The 23,726-nt window shown below is 61.8% G+C and overlaps 10 protein-coding genes across 10 annotated transcripts; 4 read left to right on the top strand and 6 right to left on the bottom strand.

The window, feature by feature from the left end:
- Nucleotides 1-70: 70 nt before the first annotated feature.
- On the bottom strand, nt 71-1,933 carry B0I36DRAFT_332366 (uncharacterized protein). Its single transcript, XM_046155101.1, has one exon. It carries the CDS (start codon nt 1,902-1,904, stop codon nt 468-470), a length of 1,437 nt encoding a protein of 478 aa, XP_046008541.1. The 5' UTR covers nt 1,905-1,933; the 3' UTR covers nt 71-467.
- Nucleotides 1,934-2,098: 165 nt separating this feature from the next.
- On the top strand, nt 2,099-4,592 carry B0I36DRAFT_332365 (uncharacterized protein). The gene is made up of 2 exons (XM_046155100.1): nt 2,099-4,481; nt 4,545-4,592. The coding sequence occupies exon 1, from the start codon at nt 2,429-2,431 to the stop codon at nt 4,196-4,198; it is 1,770 nt and encodes a 589-aa protein (XP_046008540.1). The 5' UTR covers nt 2,099-2,428; the 3' UTR covers nt 4,199-4,481; nt 4,545-4,592.
- On the bottom strand, nt 4,500-7,372 carry B0I36DRAFT_416929 (uncharacterized protein; the record flags this gene model as incomplete). Its single annotated transcript, XM_046162093.1, has 5 exons — nt 7,204-7,372; nt 6,777-7,092; nt 6,564-6,656; nt 6,118-6,509; nt 4,500-6,078 (listed from the first exon to the last, which is right to left on the bottom strand). The coding sequence occupies exons 1-5, from the start codon at nt 7,239-7,241 to the stop codon at nt 4,500-4,502; spliced, it is 2,418 nt and encodes an 805-aa protein (XP_046008539.1). The 5' UTR covers nt 7,242-7,372.
- A 538-nt stretch (nt 7,373-7,910) lies between these two features.
- B0I36DRAFT_251087 (major facilitator superfamily domain-containing protein) lies at nt 7,911-9,251 on the top strand (the record flags this gene model as incomplete). The annotated part of the gene is made up of 1 exon (XM_046150589.1): nt 7,911-9,251. One exon carries the CDS (start codon nt 7,911-7,913, stop codon nt 9,249-9,251), a length of 1,341 nt encoding a protein of 446 aa, XP_046008538.1.
- A 46-nt stretch (nt 9,252-9,297) lies between these two features.
- On the bottom strand, nt 9,298-11,178 carry B0I36DRAFT_165419 (kinase-like domain-containing protein). The gene is made up of 2 exons (XM_046148718.1): nt 10,054-11,178; nt 9,298-9,985 (listed from the first exon to the last, which is right to left on the bottom strand). The coding sequence occupies exons 1-2, from the start codon at nt 11,077-11,079 to the stop codon at nt 9,344-9,346; spliced, it is 1,668 nt and encodes a 555-aa protein (XP_046008537.1). The 5' UTR covers nt 11,080-11,178; the 3' UTR covers nt 9,298-9,343.
- Nucleotides 11,179-11,423: 245 nt separating this feature from the next.
- Nucleotides 11,424-12,424, top strand: B0I36DRAFT_366886 (uncharacterized protein; the record flags this gene model as incomplete). The annotated part of the gene is made up of 2 exons (XM_046159373.1): nt 11,424-12,094; nt 12,217-12,424. 2 exons carry the CDS (start codon nt 11,424-11,426, stop codon nt 12,422-12,424), a joined length of 879 nt encoding a protein of 292 aa, XP_046008536.1.
- A 1,137-nt stretch (nt 12,425-13,561) lies between these two features.
- B0I36DRAFT_366885 (uncharacterized protein) lies at nt 13,562-14,684 on the bottom strand (the record flags this gene model as incomplete). Its single annotated transcript, XM_046159372.1, has 3 exons — nt 13,562-14,081; nt 14,145-14,184; nt 14,243-14,684. 3 exons carry the CDS (start codon nt 14,682-14,684, stop codon nt 13,562-13,564), a joined length of 1,002 nt encoding a protein of 333 aa, XP_046008535.1.
- Nucleotides 14,685-15,267: 583 nt separating this feature from the next.
- B0I36DRAFT_416923 (uncharacterized protein) lies at nt 15,268-15,825 on the bottom strand (the record flags this gene model as incomplete). Its single annotated transcript, XM_046162092.1, has 1 exon — nt 15,268-15,825. One exon carries the CDS (start codon nt 15,823-15,825, stop codon nt 15,268-15,270), a length of 558 nt encoding a protein of 185 aa, XP_046008534.1.
- A 1,185-nt stretch (nt 15,826-17,010) lies between these two features.
- B0I36DRAFT_353166 (uncharacterized protein) lies at nt 17,011-21,230 on the top strand (the record flags this gene model as incomplete). The annotated part of the gene is made up of 7 exons (XM_046157183.1): nt 17,011-17,446; nt 17,506-17,545; nt 17,569-17,986; nt 18,043-18,182; nt 19,128-19,783; nt 19,879-20,042; nt 20,292-21,230. 7 exons carry the CDS (start codon nt 17,011-17,013, stop codon nt 21,228-21,230), a joined length of 2,793 nt encoding a protein of 930 aa, XP_046008533.1.
- Nucleotides 21,231-21,377: 147 nt separating this feature from the next.
- B0I36DRAFT_295738 (amino acid/polyamine transporter I) lies at nt 21,378-23,416 on the bottom strand. The gene is made up of 2 exons (XM_046151868.1): nt 21,730-23,416; nt 21,378-21,669 (listed from the first exon to the last, which is right to left on the bottom strand). Exons 1-2 carry the CDS (start codon nt 23,276-23,278, stop codon nt 21,638-21,640), a joined length of 1,581 nt encoding a protein of 526 aa, XP_046008532.1. The 5' UTR covers nt 23,279-23,416; the 3' UTR covers nt 21,378-21,637.
- Between the last annotated feature and the right edge of the window lie 310 nt (nt 23,417-23,726).

Genomic DNA, 23,726 nt, shown 5'->3' with positions numbered 1-23,726 from the left:
ATGTAGTCTCATAGAAACCAAATCCCAGCACATACGACCATAGGATCGAGAAAGCTGAGGGTCCCGTCCGCTCCCCTTTCCATAAGCTCGATACCGCCGGATCAGTAGTTGGGTCGGTGACGACCAGCGAATCCCCGGTGTTGTATGTTTTTGGTGTTTATTTTTGGAAGTTTGGAATTCTATTTTGCTCTTTTTTATTCGAGTCCGGACATTTGACCAGCTCTCCTCAACAATGATGCGCGTTGTTCAACCAGGTATCGTACCTGAGTGACCCCGTCCACAACGACATGACCGCCTCGTGATGGCGCGTTTTATTACGTGACTGAAGCGCCTTCGTGCCTGGATTTCCCGTTTGCAGCCCTCCGCTCTCAACAGACGCTGATCATATCCGCAGCCAGGTCTGGCTTGCCAGCCAACACTCGAGATACCATCAGCAGCAATCGACAACATGGAAACATGCATACAGACTACGCCTCCGCTCCACACCCGATAATCACGGTCCCCCGCGCGCCCACGTTCAGTGACACGACCCTGGCCCCCGCCACGGCCTCCCGCCCGACGGCAATGGCCCGCGCGTGCTTGCGATCGTCGCCCGGCAGCCGGACCACCGAAAACACCGCGGGCAGGCCGTCGCTCAGCTTGCACCGCACGCTGCCCGTCTCAGGCACAACGCAGTCCTGGAGGACGTTCTGCGAGTCCGCGGCTGTGCCTTTCGGCAGCTGGCCCAGGACGACGAGCCCCCCCTGCAGGGTGACGAGGGTGATCTGCCCAAACGGCCGCAGGTAGTTGAGCTCGCGCGAGACGGTGAACAGCTGGCCCTCGGGACTGACGTACATGGACACGCCGCGGTCGTCCTTGGGCTCCTTTTTGGGACCCCTGCGGAAGAGCAGGACGCGCCGCTCGTTGCCGTCCGCGTCCGTCACCCTGCGGCTGATGAGCGGGAAGACTCTGGGCGGCACGCCCTGCTGCCTGGCAGGCACGTTGACCAGGGCCTCGAACGTGGGCACTGCCGAGCTCTGCACCGTCGTCGTCACCGTCGCGCTGACGATGGTCGTCGCCCCTGGGGTCACGCTGGCAGAGCTCACCGTGGTCGCCGTGATGTCGTCCGTGAGCAGGCAGCTACAGGCCTCGACGGAGGTCCAGTCCGAGTAGGCAACGGGATCAAAGCACGCCGGGGGTGGCGCCTGTGGTGCGCGCTGCTCCAGCTGAGGAGGTGGGCATGCCGGAGGGGCGCCCAACGCTCTCCGGGGCAGCTTCCCTGGGGAAGGGGTAGGCTTCGGGGACGGAGCGGCGGCGGCGGCGGCGGCCTTGTCGTAGCCTACGTCCGTCAAGATGGGGAAGCCCGTCTCCTGGGCCACCCGGCCACCCAGGGCGCGTTTCTGCGGCGCACACACTGTCGAGGTGACGACGGAGGTGGAGGTTGAGGTCTGGGGCGGCCCCGTGGAAGTGGTCGTGTAAATCACGACGGTGGACGGATCCGGCTTGTTCAGCAGATAGCTGCAGTAGCGGCTGGCCGCCGCGGTCGACGAGCGGAAGCAGACCCGGATGTCGTCGTAGTAGCTGGCATAGAGGGAGATGTAAGGCGCCGCCGCTGAGCAGGAGGTCGGCGCCGGCAGCTGCGAAGTGTAAAAGAAGCAGTTGACCGAGTTGACCGTCTGAGACGGCCCGTAGAGGTAGCTTGTATAATAAGCCACATAGGCCTTGCAGCTGCTGGAACACTGGTAACGACAGGCATATGAATTGTCGATCCCGCCGCCCAAATAAGTCACTGCAGAGGTGGCAGTCGAGTAGGGGTTAGGCGGCGGGCATGGCGTCCCCCCTGCAGTACTGTAGGCCGCGATGTCGTAGAAGGTGTACGGATGCGCAGCGCAGGTGCCGAGGGCGGGCTGGAGGGGAATCTCCATGTTGCTATTATCGCCTGGTGAATCGCTCGTGGATCAACGGACGCACGCAGACGGCGTTATAGAGCACGGCCGTACAAGAGCCTACGGGTCCGCGTATGCCTCTGCAAATATATACCCAACATATACGCTCGTAGCTGAGCTCGGTGGCGCTTCCATGTTGTGCTGCGGGACATGAGCACACATTCTCCAGATCGTCACATGCGAGAGGCCCTTGGGGTCGACCTGGGCGTCATGGGATAAGGGAGTCTGGATGGCCTGCGTGCCATCCATAAACAGAGCTCATTCTTCGCAGCTGGCCAGAGGGGAAGAAACTCGACCTGATTGCTCACGGGCTTCTTCTTTGCATAGGCCCCCGGAGAGAGGGAACAGGAGCCTGTGTCCCCAAGCCACCAAATCAATAGGCATTCCACCATGCATAACGAGGTCGTGTCTCTGAGCGAGGGGAATAACAAAGGGGCAGGGGTCCGCGGGCTTTTTATTGACAGTCGCGTGCTTCCTCATCCCTCTGGGGGTCCGAGAATACTATGCATTGCGGGTATTGGAATCCCTTCCTTCAGCCCTCTCCAGCCCAGCCGTGTCTCACATCCCGTAGTGTCTCACATCCCGGCGCGTCGTCTGTGTGTGCCCAGCATTTCGCTGCGGTCCAGATGAATTGTGTGGTCGGAGCATCGTCCCGGGCCGGCTCTCGGTCACTGCAGCCCAGGCACAATACAAGTATAGGTCTATATGTGCCCAGGGACGGACGCATATCGCTGCCCGGGAGGGATGCCAATGCATGTCCGCCTCTGCATACCTGGATCTACTGCTACTATACCACGCACAACACAATGGGCCAGCAACTGACCACCTGCGCACAGCCCGCCGTGGGCACCTGCACCGCGCACCCGTACAGCCTCTACAGCCTCACCGCCTACAACAGCATCGCCACGTCGCTCTGCGCGCCCGTCAACTCCATCTCGTATGCCGCCTACCCGGCCTATGCGCCCGTCGGCGCCACCGCGTGCGGCGAGGGCTGCTGCGGCCCCTGCAAGGCCTACATTGCGCAGCTGAGCACCACCGAGTTGAACCCCGGTACCACCGGCACCGTCGTCCTGTGCAACTTTTACGACTCTCAGCTGCCGGCCACGGCCACGACCTGCAGCGACGCCTTCCCCTACGACTACTTCTACGCCTACTACCGCGACGACGCCCAGGGCTGCTTCGCCTCGTCGACGGCCGCCGCCAGCCGCTTCTGCAGCTACGTCCTGGACCGGGCCACGTCCACCGTCGTCGTGTACACGGGTACCTCGACGGGCCCCGCGCAGACCTCGACCTTCACCTCGGTCGTCACCTCGGGCGTCTGCGAGCCCCAGAGCCGCATCCAGGGTGCTGCCCAGGTGGCACAGCAGACCGGGTTCCCCATCCTGGCCGAGAATAAAGACAGCGCCGGTGCCGCAGACGCAGATGTAGAAGCGGCAGCCCCTTTCCCTAAGACCACTGCGCCTCCGGTACCCCTGGAACAGCGTGCTGTCCCGCCCGCCCCGGCGCCGGCGTGCCTCGACACCGTGGCCTTCCCGCGCTGGAACTACCTCGAGGCCTGCAACTGCCTCCTCACCGACGCCACGGCCACGACGCAGAGAACGCTCGCCACGACGCCCGGCCCCGTCGTCACCACCGTCCGCTCGACCGTGACGACGACGGTGCAAAAGTCGGTGGTCGCCACCTTTAGGGCCGAGGTCGGCGTGCCCCGGAATCAGCAGCAGCAGCAGCAACAACCGAAGAGGCGGTCGTTCCCGCTGGTCAGCCGCAAGGCGACCGACGCGGCCGGCAACGAGCGGCGCATCTTCATGTACCGCAAGGGCCACCAACATGGCCACCAGGGCAACCAGCACCAGAGCCAGGACCACGAGTCCGACGACAAGCACGGCAAGGGCGTGTCGATGCACGTCAACAGCCAGGGGAAGCTCTTCACCGTGTCGCGCCAGCTCAACTACCTCCGCCCGTTTGGCCAGGTTACGCTGGTCAAGCTGCAGGGCGGGCTGACGGTGCTCGGCCAGCTGGCCAAGGACACCCCCGCGGGGTCGGACGACGCGCTGTACGACTGCGTCGTGCCACAGACGGGCGGGAGCGTGCAGTGCCGGCTCGTGGACGGCACGCTGGCCGTGTTCTCCGAGGTCCAGATCCCCGGCGGCACGCACAAGCACGCGCGGGCCATTGCCGTGGGGAGGCGGGCGGTGAAAGGGGCCAGGGTCGTCTCGCTGAATGTCGGCGCGACGGGCACCGTGCTTGTTGGATGTGGTGGGGGCGGCCAGTAGTTCTTGTGTTTCGCAATAACGAGTATGTATATGGTTGGCCATGCTCTCGATATCAGGCTTATAAGGGGACAAGGTCGCGCCTTTCTGATACTTGCGTGACACAGGGTCGGTGGACATGTTCAGATAAGGAACTCGTGATCCCATAGAGAATCAGCCGCCGTTCCAGACGAGCTCACGGGACGACTCGTCATGGAAAGAACCACTCCTGCCCGACGGCATCGTCGCTGACCATCCAGCTCAGCGGGTCGGCGTCGGTCATGCCCGTGAACAGCCCGTCCGACATCTGTTTGGGGGCGAGAAATTAACACTGAGCGCTGTCACAGCAAGGAAGGAAGAAAAAACTCACCATGAAATCCCAGCCGGCGTCGCCCTCTGCCGCTCCTCCTCCTCCTCCTCCCCCTTGTCCCCCCGTCGAGATCTCAGTCCCTTGCACCACCGGGCCAATCACATGCCCGTCCAGCTCTCCCCGGGTCTTCTCCCTGCCGCCCAGCTCGGCGAGCGCCTCAATGTCCTTGCCGACGACGGGCGGGCCGTATTTCGCCGCCTCGGCCTCCAGGATCGGGATGCTCAGCTCGATGCTCTCCCCCATGGCCTTGATCATGACCAGCACCAGCTCCTCGGCCAGGTCGGGAAGCTCCCCGCGGGCCATGACGTCGACGTACGACATGGCCGCGTGCGCGAGCAAGAACCCCTTCATGTTGGTCTCGCCGGACTCGAGGGTGCGGCGGTGCCACGCGCGCGAGGCGTCGAGGATGGCAATCAGGTCCGGGCGCAGGGGGATGTGGAACGCCGAGGCGGGCGACGCGAGGATGACGCTCGTGTCCTCGAGGCGCTGCATGCGCAGCTCCTTGGCGACGACGGTCGACACCTTGGCCACCGTGGTGCGGAAGAGGCCGTGGCCGTTGGTCGCGAAGCGTGCCAGCAGGTCTTCGTCGTCGACGTCGTTGTTGTTGTTGTCGCTGGGAGTCGTCGTCGTCGTCGTCGTCGTAGCAGCAGCCCGCGGCGGGAACACGAGATACCAGACCTTCATGGACGACTCGAGGGCCGCCTTGCGCGAGTACGCGTACGCCTTTTCGTGCAGCGACGCCTGGATGTAGGGGATGTGCAGGAAGCACAGGTAGCGCTGCATGATGAGGTCGATGGCCCGGAGCTCAAACGACGACGGGGTCCCGGCCGGCGCCTTGTACCGCTGCAGCGTGACGCCCATCTCGCGGTACGCGGCCCGCAGCTCCCCGTCCAGCCGCAGCATCTGCTCGTAGGTGCCGTGCGTGGAGCGGACGTTGTTGAGCGCCCGCGCGGCCTTGAGCCGGACGGGTAAGGTGCGCCGCAGGGCCAGCGCGAGCGAGGTCTGCGTGTACACGCTCTCCGGCTTGGGCGAGGGCTCCTTGCCACCACCAGCTGCTGCTGCGCCGCCGCCGCCGCTGCCGCCGCCGACGAGCTGCTCGTCGTCAAAGTTGCCCGGCGGGAGCGTGTCAAAGTCCTCGAGCACCATGCCCGGCGGCGTGCCGCCCGCGACGCAGAACTGCATGTTGAGCTCCAGGATCGTGTTCCACAGCCGGCGCCGCATCTCGGTGACGAGCAGCGACGCCCGGGGCAGGTGGGACGGGTCGCGGTGCAGGCCGAGGTGGACGGCCCGCCGCAGCAGGGCGCCGGCGCCGATCCAGACGGCGTCCCCGCCGACGGCGACGAGCTCCTCGGCGAGGAGGAGCAGGATGTGGGTCTGGACGGACTGCAGCGTCAGCAGCCGGGACTTGAACTTGGGCTCGGCCAGCCAGGTCTGCGCCTCGTAGATCCAGCGGGTGGCGTGGCCGCGCAGGGAAAAGGTCGCGTCGTGGGTGACGGTGCCGATGACGAGCACGAGCTTGAGCTGGACGAGGAAGCTGGCGTCCTTGTCGGGCGGGGGCCGGGGCCCGGTATACTGGCCCGTGGCCGGGTCGTGGGTGGTGGTCCACAGGGCCTCATAGTCGCGGGTGAAGCTGGGGATGTGCAGGACGCGGTAGAGGCGCTCCGAGGTGCGGAGGTAGCAGGAGACGAGGGCGTCGGCGGTGCGGCGGTCGGGCAGGTCCGGGGTGGGCACGGTCGGCCAGGCGGGGGCCCTGCGGGCCTTGACGATGCGGGCGAGCGTCTTGCAGCGGCGGAGGCCGGCGGTGGCGTCGTTGTTCTGGCCGGCCTGGAGGTGCGGCTCGATGAGCTCGATGAGGTCCCAGAAGAGCAGCGACGCCGTGATCCAGTGCGACTGGCCAAAGGTGCGCTGCTTGTGGGTGACGATGCGCGGGATGGCGGGCTTGTTCTTGGAGCCGCCGTGGCCGGCCTTGGTGCCGCCGCCGCCGCCGCCGCTGGTCGTGGCCGGCCCGCCGTCGCTGACCATGTGGAAGCTGCCGGCGATGCGCGACGACATTTCGTCAATGACATCGTGGACGGGCTGGGGTGGTGGTGGTTGTTGTTGTTGTTGCTGTTGCTGAAGTTGTAGCTGCGGTGGGGAAGGCGCGTCCCAGTGCGAGCGTGGCCGGGAGGGCGGGGCCGTGCTGGCTGGCGACGACGACAACGCGCCGCCACCACCGCCGGCACGCCGCATGACGGACGAGGCAGACGTTGCGGCCGACGGGCTGAGCGACGAGTGCAGGGTGGCCACGCCCGGGGCCGCCTGTTTCCAGACCTCGCAGGCGACGGACGTGGACCCAGGCCCTGCCCCGGCCGGGCCCCGCGTCCCAGGCCGGGCCCCGGCAGCCGGCCAAGGCGAAGCAGCGGTATTGTTGTGGTTATTGCTGCCGGCGGCCCTCCTGGGCGGCGGCGGAGCGTCGTACACGCACGGCGCGGAGCCCGAGCGGATGCAGTTGCTGCACGGCGCCTCGCGGTTGCACCGGATCTTGCGGCGGCGGCACAACGTGCATGAGCTGGAACATGTTAGCGAGGTGACATGCATCATCGTGAAGGGTGGGGGCGCGCGGCGGACGGACGGACGGACGGACTCGGGAGGAGACATCGTCCATCATCATTGCACTTACACGGCAGGGCGCCGGCGGCGGTGCACCGTGTCGGCCATTGCGCAGTTGATGGCCGAGGAGAAGAACAAGTCGGTTCGCACCTTGCAGTCTCTGCAACTGTTGGTTCGCAACTGTCACGGCCAGTGTGGTGCGTTCGTTGTGTGCGTGCGTGCGAGCGAGCGGGTCGTAGGGATGGCAGAGAAACCTGGGCAGAGATCGAGGTGGTGCCGAAAGTGGTGGTTGATGTCGGACAGACGCAATTTGCCGACGACCCACCCCTGAAGTGAATTTCCCGACTCTTATCTCCGCCTCGGGCTCGGGCGGCCGGTGCACGCTGACTGGGCCGGCGGAAAGGAGGAGTGGGTCTTAAGCCACACGCCGGGGGGGAATATGTTGGCTCATCACTCGCATGTGTCGACAGGGACAGGCCCTTTTGCGGCTGCAGATTGATAATTATTAACCGATGCGGGATCTAACAAGTGGCTGCCTGCCCGCCCGCCTGCTAGACACGCCCGAGCCGCTTATGTCCGTCCGGGCCGCCGCCATTCATGACACAATCTGAACGAGCATCCCGGGGGCCCGGTCTGCTATAAGATGCCAGTTTCACGCTTCTACCCTCTTGGCTTTTCCTCTCCAACGGGCATCAACACAGACCAGCAACGTCTACGACACTGCTGCTATTATTTTCCTAATAATAGCCATCTCCAGCACGACAACTCACCACCAAGATGGCAGCCGCTCCTTCTCAGCCCTCTCAGCCCCTTCAGGAGAAGACCGACCTCCCCTCCCGTGACGGCACGGGCGAGGCGGGCTTCGTCTCCGACAGCAGCACGGCCAATGTCCCTGCCAAGACCGACGGACAGCCACCGCCCTCGACGGCCCCCGATGGCGGCCTCAAGGCCTGGTCCGTCGCCGCGGGCGCCAGCTGCATCACGTTCTGCACCCTCGGCTTCGCCAACTCGTTTGGCACCTTCCAGCAGTACTACCTCACCCACCAGCTGGCCTCGCGCTCGCCCGACGACGTCGCCTGGATCGGCTCCATCTCCATCTTCCTCCAGCTGTCCGTCGGCCTGATCGCCGGCCCCCTGTTTGACCGGTACGGCGCCATCGTCCTCCGGCCCGCCGCCGTCGGCTACCTGTTTGCCGTCATGATGCTCAGCCTCTGCACCGAGTACTGGCAGATCATGCTCGTCCAGGGCGTGCTCATGGGCCTGTGCCAGGGCATGCTGCAGCTCCCCGGCATGGCCTCCGTCTCCCAGTGGTTCGACAAGAAGCGCGGCGTCGCCCTGGGGATGGTCGTCGCCGGCTCGTCCGTCGGCGGCATCGTGTTCCCCATCATCCTCGCCAAGCTCTTCAACGAGAGCGACCTGGGCTTCGGCTGGACGGTCCGCGTCGTCGGCTTCATCATGATGCCGTTCATGCTCTTCTGCGCCATCGCCGTCGTGCCCCGCGTGCCCCCGCGCAAGACCAACTTCTGGCTGCTCTCCGCCTTCAAGAACAAGCAGTGGCTCCTCATCGTCTTGTCCTTTGCCCTCTCCCTCGTCGGCATGTTCACCCCGCTCTTCTTCCTGCCCGTCTACGCCGTCTCCAGGGGCGTCGAGCCCGCGCTCGCCGGCTACCTCATCGCCATGGTCAACGGCGCGTCCACCTTTGGCCGCGTAATCCCGGGCATCCTCGCCGACAAGTACGGCCGCCTCAACATGATGGTGCTCGCCGGCGTGTCCTCGGGCATCATCATCTTCTGCTTCAACCTCGTCACCAGCACCGCCGGCTTCGTCGTCTACAGCGTCATTTTCGGCTTCTTCTCCGGCTCCATCTTCTCGGCGGCGATCGCCGCCATCACCGGCACGACCAGCGACCCGCGCGAGTTTGGCAGCTACATGGGCATGGGAACGGCCCTGGCTGCCATCGGTCCTCTGATCGGCCCGCCCGTCGATGGTGCGCTGGTTGCGAAATACGGCGGGTTCGAGGAGGCCAGCTACTTTGGCGGCGCCGTGTGCTTGGCCGGCGGGCTCATTGCCATTGGCGCCAAGGCGGTCCGGCCCGAGGGCGTCTTTGGCAAGTCTTGAGTTTGGAGGAAGTGGGAGACTAGACGGGGGGAAAAAAAGGTGATCTCGAGTGTGTAATGATAGCCCGGTAGATTAGATCTCTTAGAAAGCAATCACGTCCCCAACTCCTCCAGCTGGCGGAGCAGCTCCCGCGCGTGGATCCGCTCGTGCGGGGAGGGCTGCAGCATCTGTAGTACAATAGAATCGATGCCCTGATCCGCCGCAAGTGCCCGTCGAGCCTTTTCGACACGCCTCAGCCACTGTGCCATGCACTCGGCGGAAGCCGTGCGCCCGGTCGCGACTTCTCTGATCTGCCACGCCGCCACCTCCTTGCCGCTGTCTGGCAGCGGCACCTTGTTGAAGAGGTAGAGCATGACGATGCCCAGAGCCCAGACATCCGCAGGTGCCGCCCGCGCGCCGCTGGCCAGGAACTCTGGCGGGACATACCAGGGTGTGCCCCCCGACGAAGGAGCGTCGCCGTCAGAGCTGCCCAGGCCAAAGTCGATGAGGGTGGCGCCTGTCGAGCGGCTGTAGAGGATGTTGCGCGGCTTGATGTCGTTGTGCAGGACTTTCTCGGTCCGCAGGTAGGCCAGGGCCCGGGCCATGTCCTCGAGAATGCGCCGCGCGTCGCCGCCGGTGCCCTGGAACACTCCCCTCTCGCACCACGACTGGTGGGCGAGGTCCTTGGCGTTGATGTGTGCGAGGAACAGCGCGTCGATGCGGGCGTCGCCTCCGTAGAGCTGCACGATGGTGTCCTGTGGGAATGTGAATGTGTATGTGTCAGCCCTCGGCTTCTGCCGTCTCTTTGCGCGGCACAACTCACGGATCGAAGCCGCTCGTGGATGCGGTACTCGCGAGCCCAGTTGAGGGCCCGACTGGCAGCAGAAGATGGGCCCGGCTTCAGCACCTTGACAACCACGAGCTGGCCTTGGTACTGGCTGAGGCGGGCCGCGAACACGTCGGCAGAGGCGCTGGGCCCGGCGTTGGACATGCGGAAGATGGTATAGTCGGTCCCGTCGGTGCCGGTGATTCTGACGGTCTGTGCGCCCACTGCCTCGGTGAGTGACTTGACGGGCTTGACCACGTCCCAGAGCTGTGACTGGCTTTGGCCAGACCGTGTGAGCGACTGCTGCCGGATCCTTGCCGAGAAGCGCCTCTTGCTGCCAGCACTGTCTTGCAGCAGGCCCAGGCTCTGCTGCACAATCTCGAGGCGGTGCTTGCGAGGGAAGAGGACGAACTGGAGGGCGGGGGCCCTGCCAAAGCCGGAGACGGCCCAGGCTCCTGGGCTGAAGCGATCGGAGGCAAATGGCGCCACCGGTACATGTCCGTCGTCTCCGTCGTCGTCGTCGTCGTCGTCGTCGTCGACACGGCGAAAGTCAAGCAAGGTGTCTGGAGATCGGTTGCGGATCTCGACAGCGTCGGTCTGTGAGTCAAAGAACACCTCCATCGGGATGGGCAGGCTGATCTTCACACTTGGCTCTGCTGGCCCCTGACAGATAGCGAGGCATGTGACCGGGTCATGCCCCTCCAGGGTGGCCAAGGTCATCCATCTTGCAGAGGATGTCTCTGGGGCGACCTGTATGTCCACCTCGTTTGCAGGCTGGAGCAGCAGGCGGCAGGACGGGTCGAGGTTGTGAGTGCTCAGCTGGTTGATGGGAACATCCTGCCAGCAGGAGGCGTCCTTTTCAATTGCGGCCTCTACAAAGCCATCAGGGTGTGGTTCCGTCCTTTCGCTGACATTCACATCAGACACCAGGGCGAGCCGCCGCTCGATGAAGCTGTCCGAGAACGGGTTGGTGGAGCCGTCAAACTGCTCGGTGAGTGAGCCATTGTTCCCGCCTCGAGGCATTCAAGAGGAGCCCTATGCATCACTGTGCCAGAAGCAGCAGCAGCAGCAGCGTGAGTCGTGGTCGTTAGGCGTCTTGATAGTGGCGGCGGTGGTGGTGGGTGCGGGCAAGTGGTGCAAGTGCAAGTGTGAGCACGGTGTGGACACGGTCCTGCGCAGGCGGTGACCCGCCAGCCACAGCTGACTCAGCATCTCCCGGCCAGCCACAGCGCCGGCCGCGCACTCTCACACCGTGCAGGTACGTGCTGTCACGAGCACACCCGCGCCGAACTCTCCAAGTGTGCACCTCGGACTCAGCATCAACACTGCGAGCTGCCACACCCAACCACCCACCGATACGCCCCAGGATGGAGCCGTGGCACCCTGTCCTCGAGACCCCCGACGACTGGGCTGCGCACCCGGCCTGGCGCTGGCCGTGGTGGAAGCTCGGCCTGCAGCCCAACGACCTCTTCACCTCTCTCCACGAGCAATACAACACCTACCGCGCACCCCTCCAGGACTTTGAGGCCTTCCACCACGACATCAGCGAGGCCGCCGCCGCCGCCGCCGACACCGCCGACTTCCACCGCCGCATGGCCATCCGCCAAAAGGAGCGCCTCACCGAGATGATTGCCGCGCTCGACCACGTCGCCCTCCGCGTGACTGCCTCGCCGGGTGTCTTTGATGGCGCATCCTCCGCCAGCACCTGGGCCGATAGCGTCGCCTTCTTCCGCCACCGCTCGCTCGATGCCATCGTCCGATTCTTTGGTGGGCTCGTCGCCCGTGAGGACGGAGAGGCCGCGCTGCCCGCTGTTACCGAGACCGAATCCAAACCCACAGTGCAGGAGCCGTTGACGCCACCGCCGCTTGACGACGAGGCCGACCTCTCGCTGGTCAGCACGGTCGAGGACTCGATGACTTCGGACAGCGACAGCTCGGTCATCGACCAGCATACTCTGCGCCCAGAGATTGTGGGCAACGACTCGCCACTGCGTGCGTCGCCGAGGCTGAGGCAGTTTGTCCTACCCGAGCTCGCGCCGTACGAGAGGAAGCCTCTGAAGCTTATCGAGCTGTCTCGGAAGCCAAGGGCCGGGACACACGAGAGACAAAAGCCGGCGACACGGAAGAGAAAGTCGGCCGACGTGCTCACAGACGACTCAGTGGCGAGACCTGCTACGCGGTATTCGTTGAGGTCAGCAGAGACGAGGACGAAAGAAGGAAGAGCGACAGCACCGATGAAGCGGAAGAGCAATGGGACGAGTACGCGGCACAAGAGACAGCGGATTACTTGATGCGGTTTGAGATCGCGAAAGATGAACATTATACATTGACGGATAGTCGACGAGGCAAACGGGCGCCGTCCATGTGACGCGTCCAGTGGCGAGCAGGTGCACGAACCAAGGTTGCCTACAGAAACTAGCAGCGTGTGCATCCAGAAAGCACAACGCGGACTGCCTGCATCGGGTACGCCAGGGGGAACCACGCGCCTCAAATCACAACGCCACAGGAGTCGCGCAGTACGAGATATCGCCACGGCACGAGAGCGATAGGCTACAGTCCACGAAGGCTGACGCTCGGAAGCGTCCCGAGCCTTCTTTCGGAGATATCCCTGACTCAAGAGGCATCTCACGACCACCGCAGCCGACACGGCGCTGGTCGCGAAGGCAGTCTCGAGCTTCCTGGAGAGGATCCCATTTGATGCTGGTCACAGACCGAGCCAGGGCCACACTTGGCCCTCATACTAGCAGGAACATGCATATGGAAGCATGGATCTCGCCAGCAACAAGTCACAGCGAGTGTCTTTGGCGAGTATAGCGTCTTGAAGTAGGCTTCGTAGATGAATCCTTAGAGAGAGGCAACCGCCTCCTGTCCAATTTTGCTCTGAAGATGATAAGAGAATTATTCACACCGTCCTCATCGCCGTGACAGGCTTTGTCCCTTGTCCCTCTGGACCTCGCACGCCAGTCTGGAGAGGAAACCATGCTTTCTTGTACTCCGGCGGCCCAAGCTGTCTAGATTCGACCCCTGGCTTGCTGCCAAACACTTGAATGGATTCTCCCAGTCACATCGCGCGCGACCACCGCAGCCGGTCTGGCGCTGGCTATAAGGGCAATCAGGAGCCCTGGGATTTTAACAAATCGTTTTTGAAACAAACAGCACAGACAGTGTCACGAAGATTAAGGTTATTCTCATAAGTCAGCAACTCCAGAGTGGTTAGAGGGCGCCAAGCGGCAAAATTCATTGTATATAAATGTACGTCAAGAATTCAAAGTGTCGCCTGTCCAGGCTGCAAGCTTTTCCATGCCACCGCAGTAGTCAGGTTTGTCCTGCGCTATGGTCTATCGCCTTTCCTCCGTCGCCATGACTCTGAACTGGCCGGCTCCATCTATCCCACAGTCCACCGCGACTCGCTCTTCCCATAAGCTGTGCAAAGGCATTGGCCTTTACAAAACAAAGAGACCTCGCCATCCTGACGGATGCCGAGATGTGCTCAAGTTCGGACCGCCTACGGAAATTCGCTGCGCATGTAGAGGACCGCCTCCGGGATGCTCTGGCCAGAAGCATGGCCGGTCTGGTCGTACGGGGCCCCGATCGAGGCGCTGACGACGCCAAAGACAGAGTATGGGGAACCGCCAAAGGGCGTCCAGGTCCCCGAGCCGGACTGTCCGCCATAGACCAAGGCGTTTGAAAGAACGGGGCCATCGGCACCGCAGCCTCCGTAGCTGTCCACCCTGATGTTGTTGTGGCAGTACATGTCACGCCCGCTGCCCTTGGCGCCGGGATATCCACAGCTATGCACATAGGGCCAATTCAGCATATCATCACCCACGTTGCGGGCTCCGAGGTAGCCAAGAAGCTGGCCGACTCGCTCGCTAATCACAATAAGAGCCCAGTCGTTCTTTATTTGGCAGAAGGAGCCATCACCACCCCCGTAGGATAGATAATGAGTTGCCCAGTAGGTGCCAAAGGTTGCATCGTTGCCGTAGTTGTACCATGGCGAGAAGGACACGGCCGAGTTGTCGGGGCTTCAAGGGGCGATTTGTCAGTTCTTTGCCCACAACAGCGTCGATATAGGAGGCAAGACTTACGGGATGCAGTGGCTTGCTGTAAGGACCAGACGCGAGCCGACTAGAGGTCCAATGTTAGCAGGTCCCCTCAGAAAACGCCCAGATCCCCAGAGACATACCAAGAGTACCACTGCAGACTGCTCCGTTCTGCCAGGTGATGCGGCCAAGCGCCCGGTAGGGGAAGTCTGAGTTTGTCTGGTGCCACGATTCGCTCCAGTCGCGCTTGTCGGCAGCGGCGGCATCGTCCGACTGAGGCTCGGTGCCCACGAAGAAGTCGGCAGCCGCGGTGGCATTGAGCCCGGTGACAGAGGCGATGGCAGCGAGATCCGCCTCGGTCAGCCTAGGGATGGCACCCGCAGGGAAGGCGGCATCGGCAAAGATGGCAGCGGCGCGCTCCGGGTCGTAGCCGACCTCATAGTCGTTGCCGTTCCAGGTGATGGTGGTGGTGCCGGGAGCAGCTTCGTCACGACGGGAGGAGGAAGGCTTGGACGGGGCGGCAGCGACGGTTGAGCCCATGGCCAGGGCGGCGACGAGGCCGTTGAGGATGGCCGTTGCGACCATTGTGGTTGAGTGGCGGAGGGAGTCCTGAGAGGCGATCTTGAAGAAACAGGCTGCGGTTGGGCGAAGCTGGTGGTGGACTAGGAGCTTCTGGTCAATCGAGAGGTGGTCGTCGGCCTCTTTTATGTTGTTCGCTGCACATGCTTTCGTTGACTGCGCAGGCTTTCGTTAATAGTCCGCCAAGCATCTGTCTGCCCATGAGTCGTAAGTCAACCGAAAGGGCCACGATGTTGACCTCGTCGTACCTCGGAACATGGCCTTGTCGTCGCCATAACGCTGTCGATATCGTCCTCCCTCGTATGCCGCCGTGGCAGTCGTCTGTCTTCACGTCCCGGGGTCCGTCTTGGCAGCTGCCTGCCCCTGATGGATCGTTCCATGCATCATCCCCATACTTGTGGGCGGGACGTTGATCCAATGAGCGTCCACGTAGGTTGTCGGATCTGTCTGGTGGATAATACGATGCCCCCCGGGGGAGTGACAGGGGGCTGGCCGAGAGCACGCACCAATGGACATGTTTACGCACCTGGCAGGGACATGCTATGCCGGGGAACTTTATTTAAGCACTGCCCCAGACATTTTCAGCTACTTAGACCCTTAAAGTCAATGCACGCGGGAGCTGTGTGGTGCGGTGGACGAGTGAGAGCACGCTCTGTTCATTTGGCGTGAAGCCATGTGAAATTGGGAGCATGGGCTTGAGCAATGCAGTTGGAGCCTCTGCCACGGCGTCGGTGCTACTGGAAACTGGCCCTGCCCGCAGCCATGAAGATGAGGGGAACGTCTGCTCAACGACAATGACATCCAGCGTTTCCCGGTCGACAACACTCGGCTTACTGCGAGAGCTTCCATCTGTAAGGACAACAGGCCGACTGAGTATCTCGGACGATGCAATCCGAGTGAGCATCGTCGGGGCCAAGGCAGGAGCAGCCAATGGCAGCAAAAACACAAGACGCAACGCGGCGGTCTCTGTCGACCCCGACGTCGACTTGTCATCCCCGTCGGTGGCAGTGGCAGCCCAACCGGAAGAAGGGTCTTCCCGCCGGCAAAGGTTGCGATTCTCCCAAGCGGCATCACACTTGCCGGGTATGATCACGACCCCGGTTATGCAAATCTCACTGGCTTGATCGTCTCGACGGTCCCTGGCCATCACGCAAGCACCTCGACCGCTCGCTGTGCTTGGCCCCGACGCCTGACAACGCGGTTGCCATCAAAGCCTCGTAATTGTCGAAGGCTACCCAATGGCACGCGCGCCCTCAGCGAAGGAGCGGCCCCCATCAGAGGAGCCCAGACCGGCTGAGATGCTTTCTTGACCCTGAGTAAGTCCGTAAGCACAATGTGTGGCTTTCGGGTACGTGACCCATGTGAATCTGGCCCGGTCATCTTTGGGAGAGGTGTGAAGGCCCCCGATCGCATGTCCTGCGCGGATGTGCCGGATGCGGAGTGAAGGGGCGGCGCTTTGGGGGCCAGAGCCTCGCTTCAGGTGTCCAAGTAGAAGAAGCTTGCAGTAAACCCTGACGAGCAGCGGCCCGGCTTCTGTTGAGGAATCACAATTAGAAAAAGATTGAGAGGGTTCAGAACCCAGGCTGTGAAGCTATCTGAGGAGCAACGAAACACACTTGCAAGATTCATAAAGGCTAATAGCCACCAGGCCGTTGCTGGCCACAAAGAGGCGACATCTAGGACTGTTGTCCTTGTGAGGGCTGTCCTTTTTGGGGGAAACTGCACATTGATACGAGGACGGTTGGCTGCGACGCGACATGGCTTTTTGTCGTCCCCGGTGCTCGACCACCCAATGTATTAACGCGCACTGGCACGTTGCCTCTGCCTACCCCTGCCACAGGACTATGTAGCACGCAGGAAATCCTCATTGGACAACGGCGTCAATCAAGTCCCGCCCCCGAGCATTCGACCCCTGGCAACGGGCCACTCGTAAGGGTCCGTACTGCGCCTCTCAGCTGCCAAGGCTGGCCGGGGTGTACGGAGAGATACCCGGCCGGGTAACGAATACTACAACGACGGCCGAGTGCGTGAGCGGGCGATGCCGTGCTGATGGTGTTACGAGAGGAAGGAACAGCAGGCGTCTTTTGAAAGCTACCTGGGCTCGACATGAGGAGCGGCGACTGCAACGATGTTGGTCAGAAACACGCCCACAGGATCACACCGGTCGAGGTGCAGCATCATGAGCAGAAAATGTGGTCAACTTGGCTCAGTATAAAAGAAGCTGGCGATCGTCACTTGGTCAGCCGAAAATTCTCAGAGCAGCAGCTTCACAGTCACAGCTTAGTCTCCAAAGATCAGCCCGCGAAAATCTCCTCTATTGTTCTCTCTCAAAATGGTTGCCTCCACCTTGCTAAGCGGCTTCATCGCCGCCCTGGCCATGGGCTCAACGGCCTCTGCCCTCCCCTCGAAGCCCTCGTCTTCCTCCCACCGCCGCCGCGATGACGGCGCCCCCGGCACCACCACCATCACCTGGAACGGCAACGACTACGAGGTCGGCTACGACCCGGAGAGCGCGGCTGCCCTCTTCGCCGACGCTCCCGCACCCGCAGCCCCGATCCAGGAGCTGAGCCACGCCGACTTTGCCGGACTCATGGGGCTCAACGCCACCGAGGCGGTCGACTTCTTCGTCGGCACCGACCCCCAGTCGGGTGCTGCCTCGGACAAGCGCGACGTTGTCGACTCCTGGCGCCAGACCAGCGGGGACTTCCCCTGGCGAGCCATTGGCCGCTTTACGTGGCCCGAGGGCGTCATCTGCAGTGGCACTCTGGGTGTGTCTTGGATTCTGAGTTTTAGAGCTCGAGCTTTCAAGCTAACCATAACCTTTTAGTTGGACCTCGTCTTGTCCTTACCGCGCAGCACTGCATTCCGTAAGTCATCTGTGGGTTTCTAGGCTTTCTGGGGGTGTTCTGACCATACTCCACAGCGAGGACAACCACGCCATCAGGTTCTCACCGTTGTTCAACAACGGCAACGACAACGCCTATGGCAGCTTCTGGCCCACGCATTATTTCAAGCCGTCGCGCGGCCAGGGAGACTGTGAGCTCAAGTCGGACTGGGCGATCGTCGTACTCGCCGATCGCGCCGGCGACCGCACCGGCTACCTCGGCGCCCGCGCCCCGGGCGATGATATGAAGGACTGGCCTTTTATTCATTCATGCGGCTACCCTGGTAGCAAGGAGAACGGAGGTAGCTTGTACTGCCATGACACGATCACAATGGACCGCTACGGCGGTTGTGGCCCCGACGGCCCCCTGTGGACGAACGCCAAGGTCGCCGGTGGCCAGTCTGGAAGCTCCATCTGGGCTCCTGTAAGTCCTTCTGGTACCAAATGATATGATGCAAGCTAATAACATCTGCAATGCAGTGGGGATACACTCCTTACCACGTCTTTGGCGTTGTGAGCGTGGCCTATTTCTCGGTCCCCGACGGAGTGCATCTCGGGTCTGGCGAGGCGTCTGGCCAGGACATTGCCGATGCGGTCGCTCAGCTGCGTAACGACTTCCAGTAAAAAAGACACCGAGACACGGGCTGGGTTTCGCTGGTGATGGCGTGGCAGCGCCGTGGCTCAGAGGTCGGCCTCATGAGTGGGCGAGCCAGTCAGCAAAATTGGCGGCGACGAAGGAACCAAAAGAGTCAGACGATATACATTCTACACTTTCGTTCTAGAACATATGTTATTTGGAGCAGCAGTGCAGCTGCCGGCGTGGACAGGGGAGACATTTACATTCTTGATATATATTGATATTGATATTGAAATATAACATTGTGCTCGGGGAAGCCAGCCATCCCGAGGGCTGTGCGAACTCCCACGGAGAACTCTATCCAGAACTCACTCTCCATGTGCTGGCCTGCCAGCCTCTAATCATCCCACGTGTCTTGCAAACGTCCATGCTGCCAGCATCCCACGCGGCTCATGATTCAAGACCTGAATGCTGCGCATGCGCTTGTTGCTGAGCTCGAGGCGGGCTGACTTTGACCCGAGACAATACAACAGCAATCGCAAGGCATCCATTGATGGGCTGTCATGCATTGATGGCTGGTGGCGCCTTAAGCAAGAGTGTGCGGAGGTGCGGAGGAATGATGCTCATGATGGAGTGCCTCAGGTGTTTCCTATTGTTTGTTTCATTATGATCTAGTGTTCTAGAATGATTGTCCGGCAATCAAGCCCTCAGGCAGAGATCAATGGTTCTCTAAATCTATAAGAATAGGGCCTCCCGCCTGGTCAGAAGGAGACGGAATGATCGAACATTTTGCACCGTCCACCTCTTCCTTCTGGTTATGAGCCCGGGAGTTGACAACACACACTATGGTGCCGAGTGCTTCCCCTGCATAAAGACTGAGCACTCTCACAGAGGCCCGGCCATGGTTTCCCGAGAATTCAGCGAACTTTCCGAACACTCATGCCGCAGGGCGCGCAGAAACTCTCCCGGTTGAGCACAGGGCCACAAGGTCCCAGAGACGACATGAGATTCCCAGCGTCGATGCAGTGCTCCGATTTGCCTATCACCCCAGATACGGCAGAGGTCCACGCCACATTGCCGGCAACCTCGCTCTCACCACTCCGCCAGTCGACCAGGTCAAATACGTCTACATACCTGCGTTTCTTGACGGTCTTGGTGCATATATCCGCGATGCACGAGAAATTATCAACGGAGGCGGCGCGCTTGAGGCTCTTCGCGCGCGGACGGTTGAGTTTGTTACCTTCTGTGACACCATGGCAAAGTTTTACCAGAAGCACAACTTCATCCTTGTGCACATTGCGAAACACGGCATGTCACAAGCACGTGTACTCTACCATCAAGAGGAAGCGTTCAGACGCGTTCTGGATGATATTGACGGCCCTTGGCTCGACCTTCGCGATGTGTCGTCTGGTGCTGCAATCATCATGTCAACCAGCCATAGTGTGAAGGCTCGGCTTAGAGCATTGGCGCAAGCCCTGCAAACTGAGTGGAATGTCTATTTGGCTGAAAGCAAAGACGGATGTTTTTGGTTTGATACAGCATGTTCGATGCCGCGAACCTGGAGCTGGCGCGTGTGCAAGACTGAAATGTGCTTGCGCTTTGAGAGAATGAGAAGGTCCTGCAACAGGCACGATGTTACCGAAGGTATGTTCGGACATCCCTATCTATTTGATGCACCACTAACGGGGGTTCTCACACAGAGTCGTGGGAATCGCTCTATATCTTCTGTATTCTCACAGCATGCGCGACACTGTGCAACAACCCACAAGCTGGCGAATGGAGTGGCGAGTTCAAAGAGGAGCTCGTGCTTGCACTTTCTGACTTCCTCTCCCTGCCCATTGTTGGCGTCGTCTGCCACCCTCTCACGTTCTCCATTGGGCACGCTGAACATGGTGAGACCATGGTAAGTGGATGGCCGCTCCGTCCACGTCATCTAAGTGACTTCGCCTGGGCAAGCGTCAATATACGCCTGGAGACGATCACCAGCAACAGAGTAAGTGCATCCGATAGCTCCGCGCTAGGCTGTCCAGCTGACTCCGTGAACAGGCCAAGCACAACTTCGTCAGCGAGTCTTACCCTCAAATTCTGGAGTTGCTTTCCCAGCTGAAGGTCGACCCCCCCCTTCTACGACCCGTATCTTGTCCGACGCCAGCCCCCCGAACCCATTGTTTTCGACGTGACCTCGGATGAGGCAAACGCTCTCGCCGACAGAGAAGAAATGCAATCCGAGGACCGACTGGCCAATTTGCAGGATGGAGATGAAGATCTCCCACTCGAAGATGAGGAGACTTCGGTCCCGACACTCGACGAAGAGGACACCCTCACTCCTCGCGCTCACGCTGGCCGATCCGGCGATAATGCCAGTCCTCCTGCCGACGAGGCTGATGAGTCGGATCCCACCACGCCCACTAGACCCGCGAAAGCGTTATCAATCATTTCGGAAAGCACCCGCCGCCGCCGCCGCCTAAGCGCTCTCTCCAACCCGAGCGAGCAGCCGGGCCAAGGTCTTCTTCAGAGCCCGCGACCTCACGCGTCGCACCGTCAACGTACTAACTGGCCCTTCGGTAACCCTGCTCACTACATTCCGTCGACCCGCCAGGACGGACTCGACGCTATTCCACACGGCCTCAGCCACCCCCCCAACAACCACGCAGGGCTAGAGCACGATCTGGGCAGACTCGGGATCAGTGGCGGGTCCAGGGAGGGCCCGGCTCGCGAGCCTTCTGACGATGACGATCCGTTCCGCGATAGGTCCAGCTCCAGCTCTGAGCCTGTGACACCTCCCGTGATCACTGGCGCGGCCAGGCCCAGCGGTGTCCCCCACCGCAGCCTCGTCTCTCAGACGGCCGAGTTTGTGGCGTCAATTGAAGCTTTTATGGGCAACCCGACTGTCGCGCGTCTGGCTCGCGAAATGTTCGCTGCCGCGCTGTCGGAGAACCACCTCGAGCTTATTCACACGAAAATTGCTCTCGAGTCTATCATTTTCCCGCCTTCTACCATTTTCGCCCACTGGAACAATGACAGCGACAGTGACAGTAATGGGGATGATAATAATGAAGGTAATGAAGATGCAGAGGGCGGCGACGTTTAGATGGATGAGGTATGAGAGACTGGCGGAAGGTCAAGAAGCAGCTGGGTCAGTTAGCCGGCATGAGGGCAGTAATAACACGTGTAAATGATAAACTGTAGCATATCCGGCGTAATGATCCTTCTCGTCGAGTGAATCAAGTCTCGGTCACCCACTCATTTTAATAAAACTGTCGCTACAGACTGGGACGTGCATTTCTAGACTGACACACTGGATCACATGGGAAGATTCAGGTCGGCTGGCCAATATGTTTGGTGACTCGATGCTGTGCTTGGACCTCCATCAAGACAGCCTTCCATAGATGCCGGCCTTGACAACAAAGTAGTGTCTACTCAGCTAGCGCGCAACTCTAGTCTGCTAGTTCCATAAACACCCGCTCTAGCCTCCCACCTCCGTCACGCCGCGCCGCCCTAGTTAATCGACATGCCGGGTCCGTGAAAGTCTGTGTCCACAATTAGCACTCTCTCAGCATCACGCGCTCAGAGCACAACAAAAAACTCACTCTTCCGGCCGTAGCCGTAGTACAGCCCGACACCGATGGCCGCAAACCCCACCAGCACCACCGACGCGTAGTTCATCGAGATCGCAGTGACCGGCAGCACGGTGGGCATGGAGAACAGGACGAGCTCAAAGAGGATCCACGCGATGGCGACCACGTTGGCCAGCGTGCCCATCACCCCGCCCACGTTCCACGGCGCCTTGGACACCTCCTTGCGGCCGGAGACGAGGCTGATCGATATGGGGATCAGGTATCCCAGGGCCAGCGCGATGACCCCGACCGAGACAAACGCGGTGAACGCGCTCGAGCTGCCGAGGTTGATGAGCCCGAGCAGCATCTGGATCAGCGTGACGAGGGCGAGCGCCGGCAGGGGGCGGCCGTAGGGCACGGACGACCAGAGGCGCCACATGGGCACGGTGCGGTCGCGGGCAAAGGCGAAGGTGCAGCGCGAGGCCGTGGTCGTGATACTAATAGAGCAGAAGAAGGTGACGAGCAGGACGAGGGTCATGATGACGACGGCGCCGGCCTGCGTGCCCATGACGGTGTAGACAATGTACGGCAGGGCCTGGCCGTAGGCCGAGTACGCGATGATGTCGCCGAGGTCCGGGAGAGTGAAGCAGATGGGGAGGATGAAGATGAGCGCGGCGATGCCGCCGACGGGGACGCACGACACGAGCGCCCTGGGGAGCTGGACCTCCGGGTGGTGGACCTCCTCGGCCATGGACGAGATCATGCCAATGGCCGAGAAGGTGTACGCGGGGGGGAGCAGGCCGAGGAAGAAGGTGAAGCCGTCGCCCCAGCCGCTCTGGGAGGCGTCGTAGTGCGCGAACGCGTACGCGCCGTCGTGGCGGCCGGCCATGGCGGTTACCGACAGGGCGATGGCGACGGCGACGACGGTCACGAGGGTCGCGGTGGCGGCGGCCGTGTCGATGAGCGGCAGGAAGCTGTCGGCGGCCCAGCAGATGAAGAAGGTGACGACGCAGATGGCGTAGAAGATGAGGAGGAGCTGCCAGGCGGAGGCGGTCCAGTCTGGGTTGTAGATGGCGACGGTGGCCGCGATGAGCGACGCGAAGCCAAAGTTGACCGACAGCGTGATGGTGACGTTGCCCACCCACCACGTCCAGCCACAGATGTACGAGAGGAGCTGCGCGTTGCTGCCGCTCCGCAGGGACGCGAGCTGGTACGTCCAGTAGTAGGTGCCGGCCGATGTGGGCCAGCGCGAGGCCAGCTCGCCGAGGGAGACTGCGACGCAGCCGTCGAGGATCATGACGACGACGAGGCCCAGCCACAGCGACAGCGGCCCGCCGCCGATGATGCCCGACAGCAGAGGCCCGCCGATCCCGTATGGCACGGCCGCAATGGACAGCGACATGAAGAGGATGGTGAACATGGAGCGGTTGCGCGCAAAGGACGGCACGTAGCCGAGCTCGTTGAGCTGGAGGTCCTCGACGGTGGCGGTCTGGTTCGTGCCATGCTGCTCGAGCGGCGCGGTGCCGGGGAGGGAGCCCGCGCCCGAGCCCTTCTCGGACGACGAATGGCGGCGATCAGTCATGGTAGTCTGTGGAGAGTCTAGATGTCTTCCTAGCGGCAGGTGATTGTTGTCGCTTGCAGGTGGGCACTCTGCCCTTGTCTGTGCACGGCAGGAGAGGACCACAGGGTTAAGTATTGTGTTCGGAAAGCGTTGCTGCTCCGAACCTTATCTACATCAAGGCTTCTGGGCATGCACATCCCTGGCGGGTGCCAAACAATGTGACGCGGCCATGGCTGCACAGATACGGCAGATGGCCTGTGAGACACTGATAAGGGTGCACAGTGGCGAGCCGTCAGGCCACACCCGGCCGCGCTCTGATATCTGCTCCCCGGCAGCGGGATCGCGTTTCCGCATCAGGAAGCCAGACCCACTAGCGCGGCCCGCCCCCGCAATCCGCGACCAGGGAGCTGGAAATAAGCTTTGGGGGTGTCCTGTTCGAGACCGCGACCACCAGCTTGGCGCCAAGCCA

This window comes from Microdochium trichocladiopsis (assembly GCF_020744255.1).
Source record: "Microdochium trichocladiopsis strain MPI-CAGE-CH-0230 chromosome Unknown B0I36scaffold_9, whole genome shotgun sequence".
Lineage (NCBI taxonomy): Eukaryota > Fungi > Ascomycota > Sordariomycetes > Xylariales > Microdochiaceae > Microdochium > Microdochium trichocladiopsis.
This window is presented reverse-complemented; position numbering and strand designations above follow the sequence as displayed.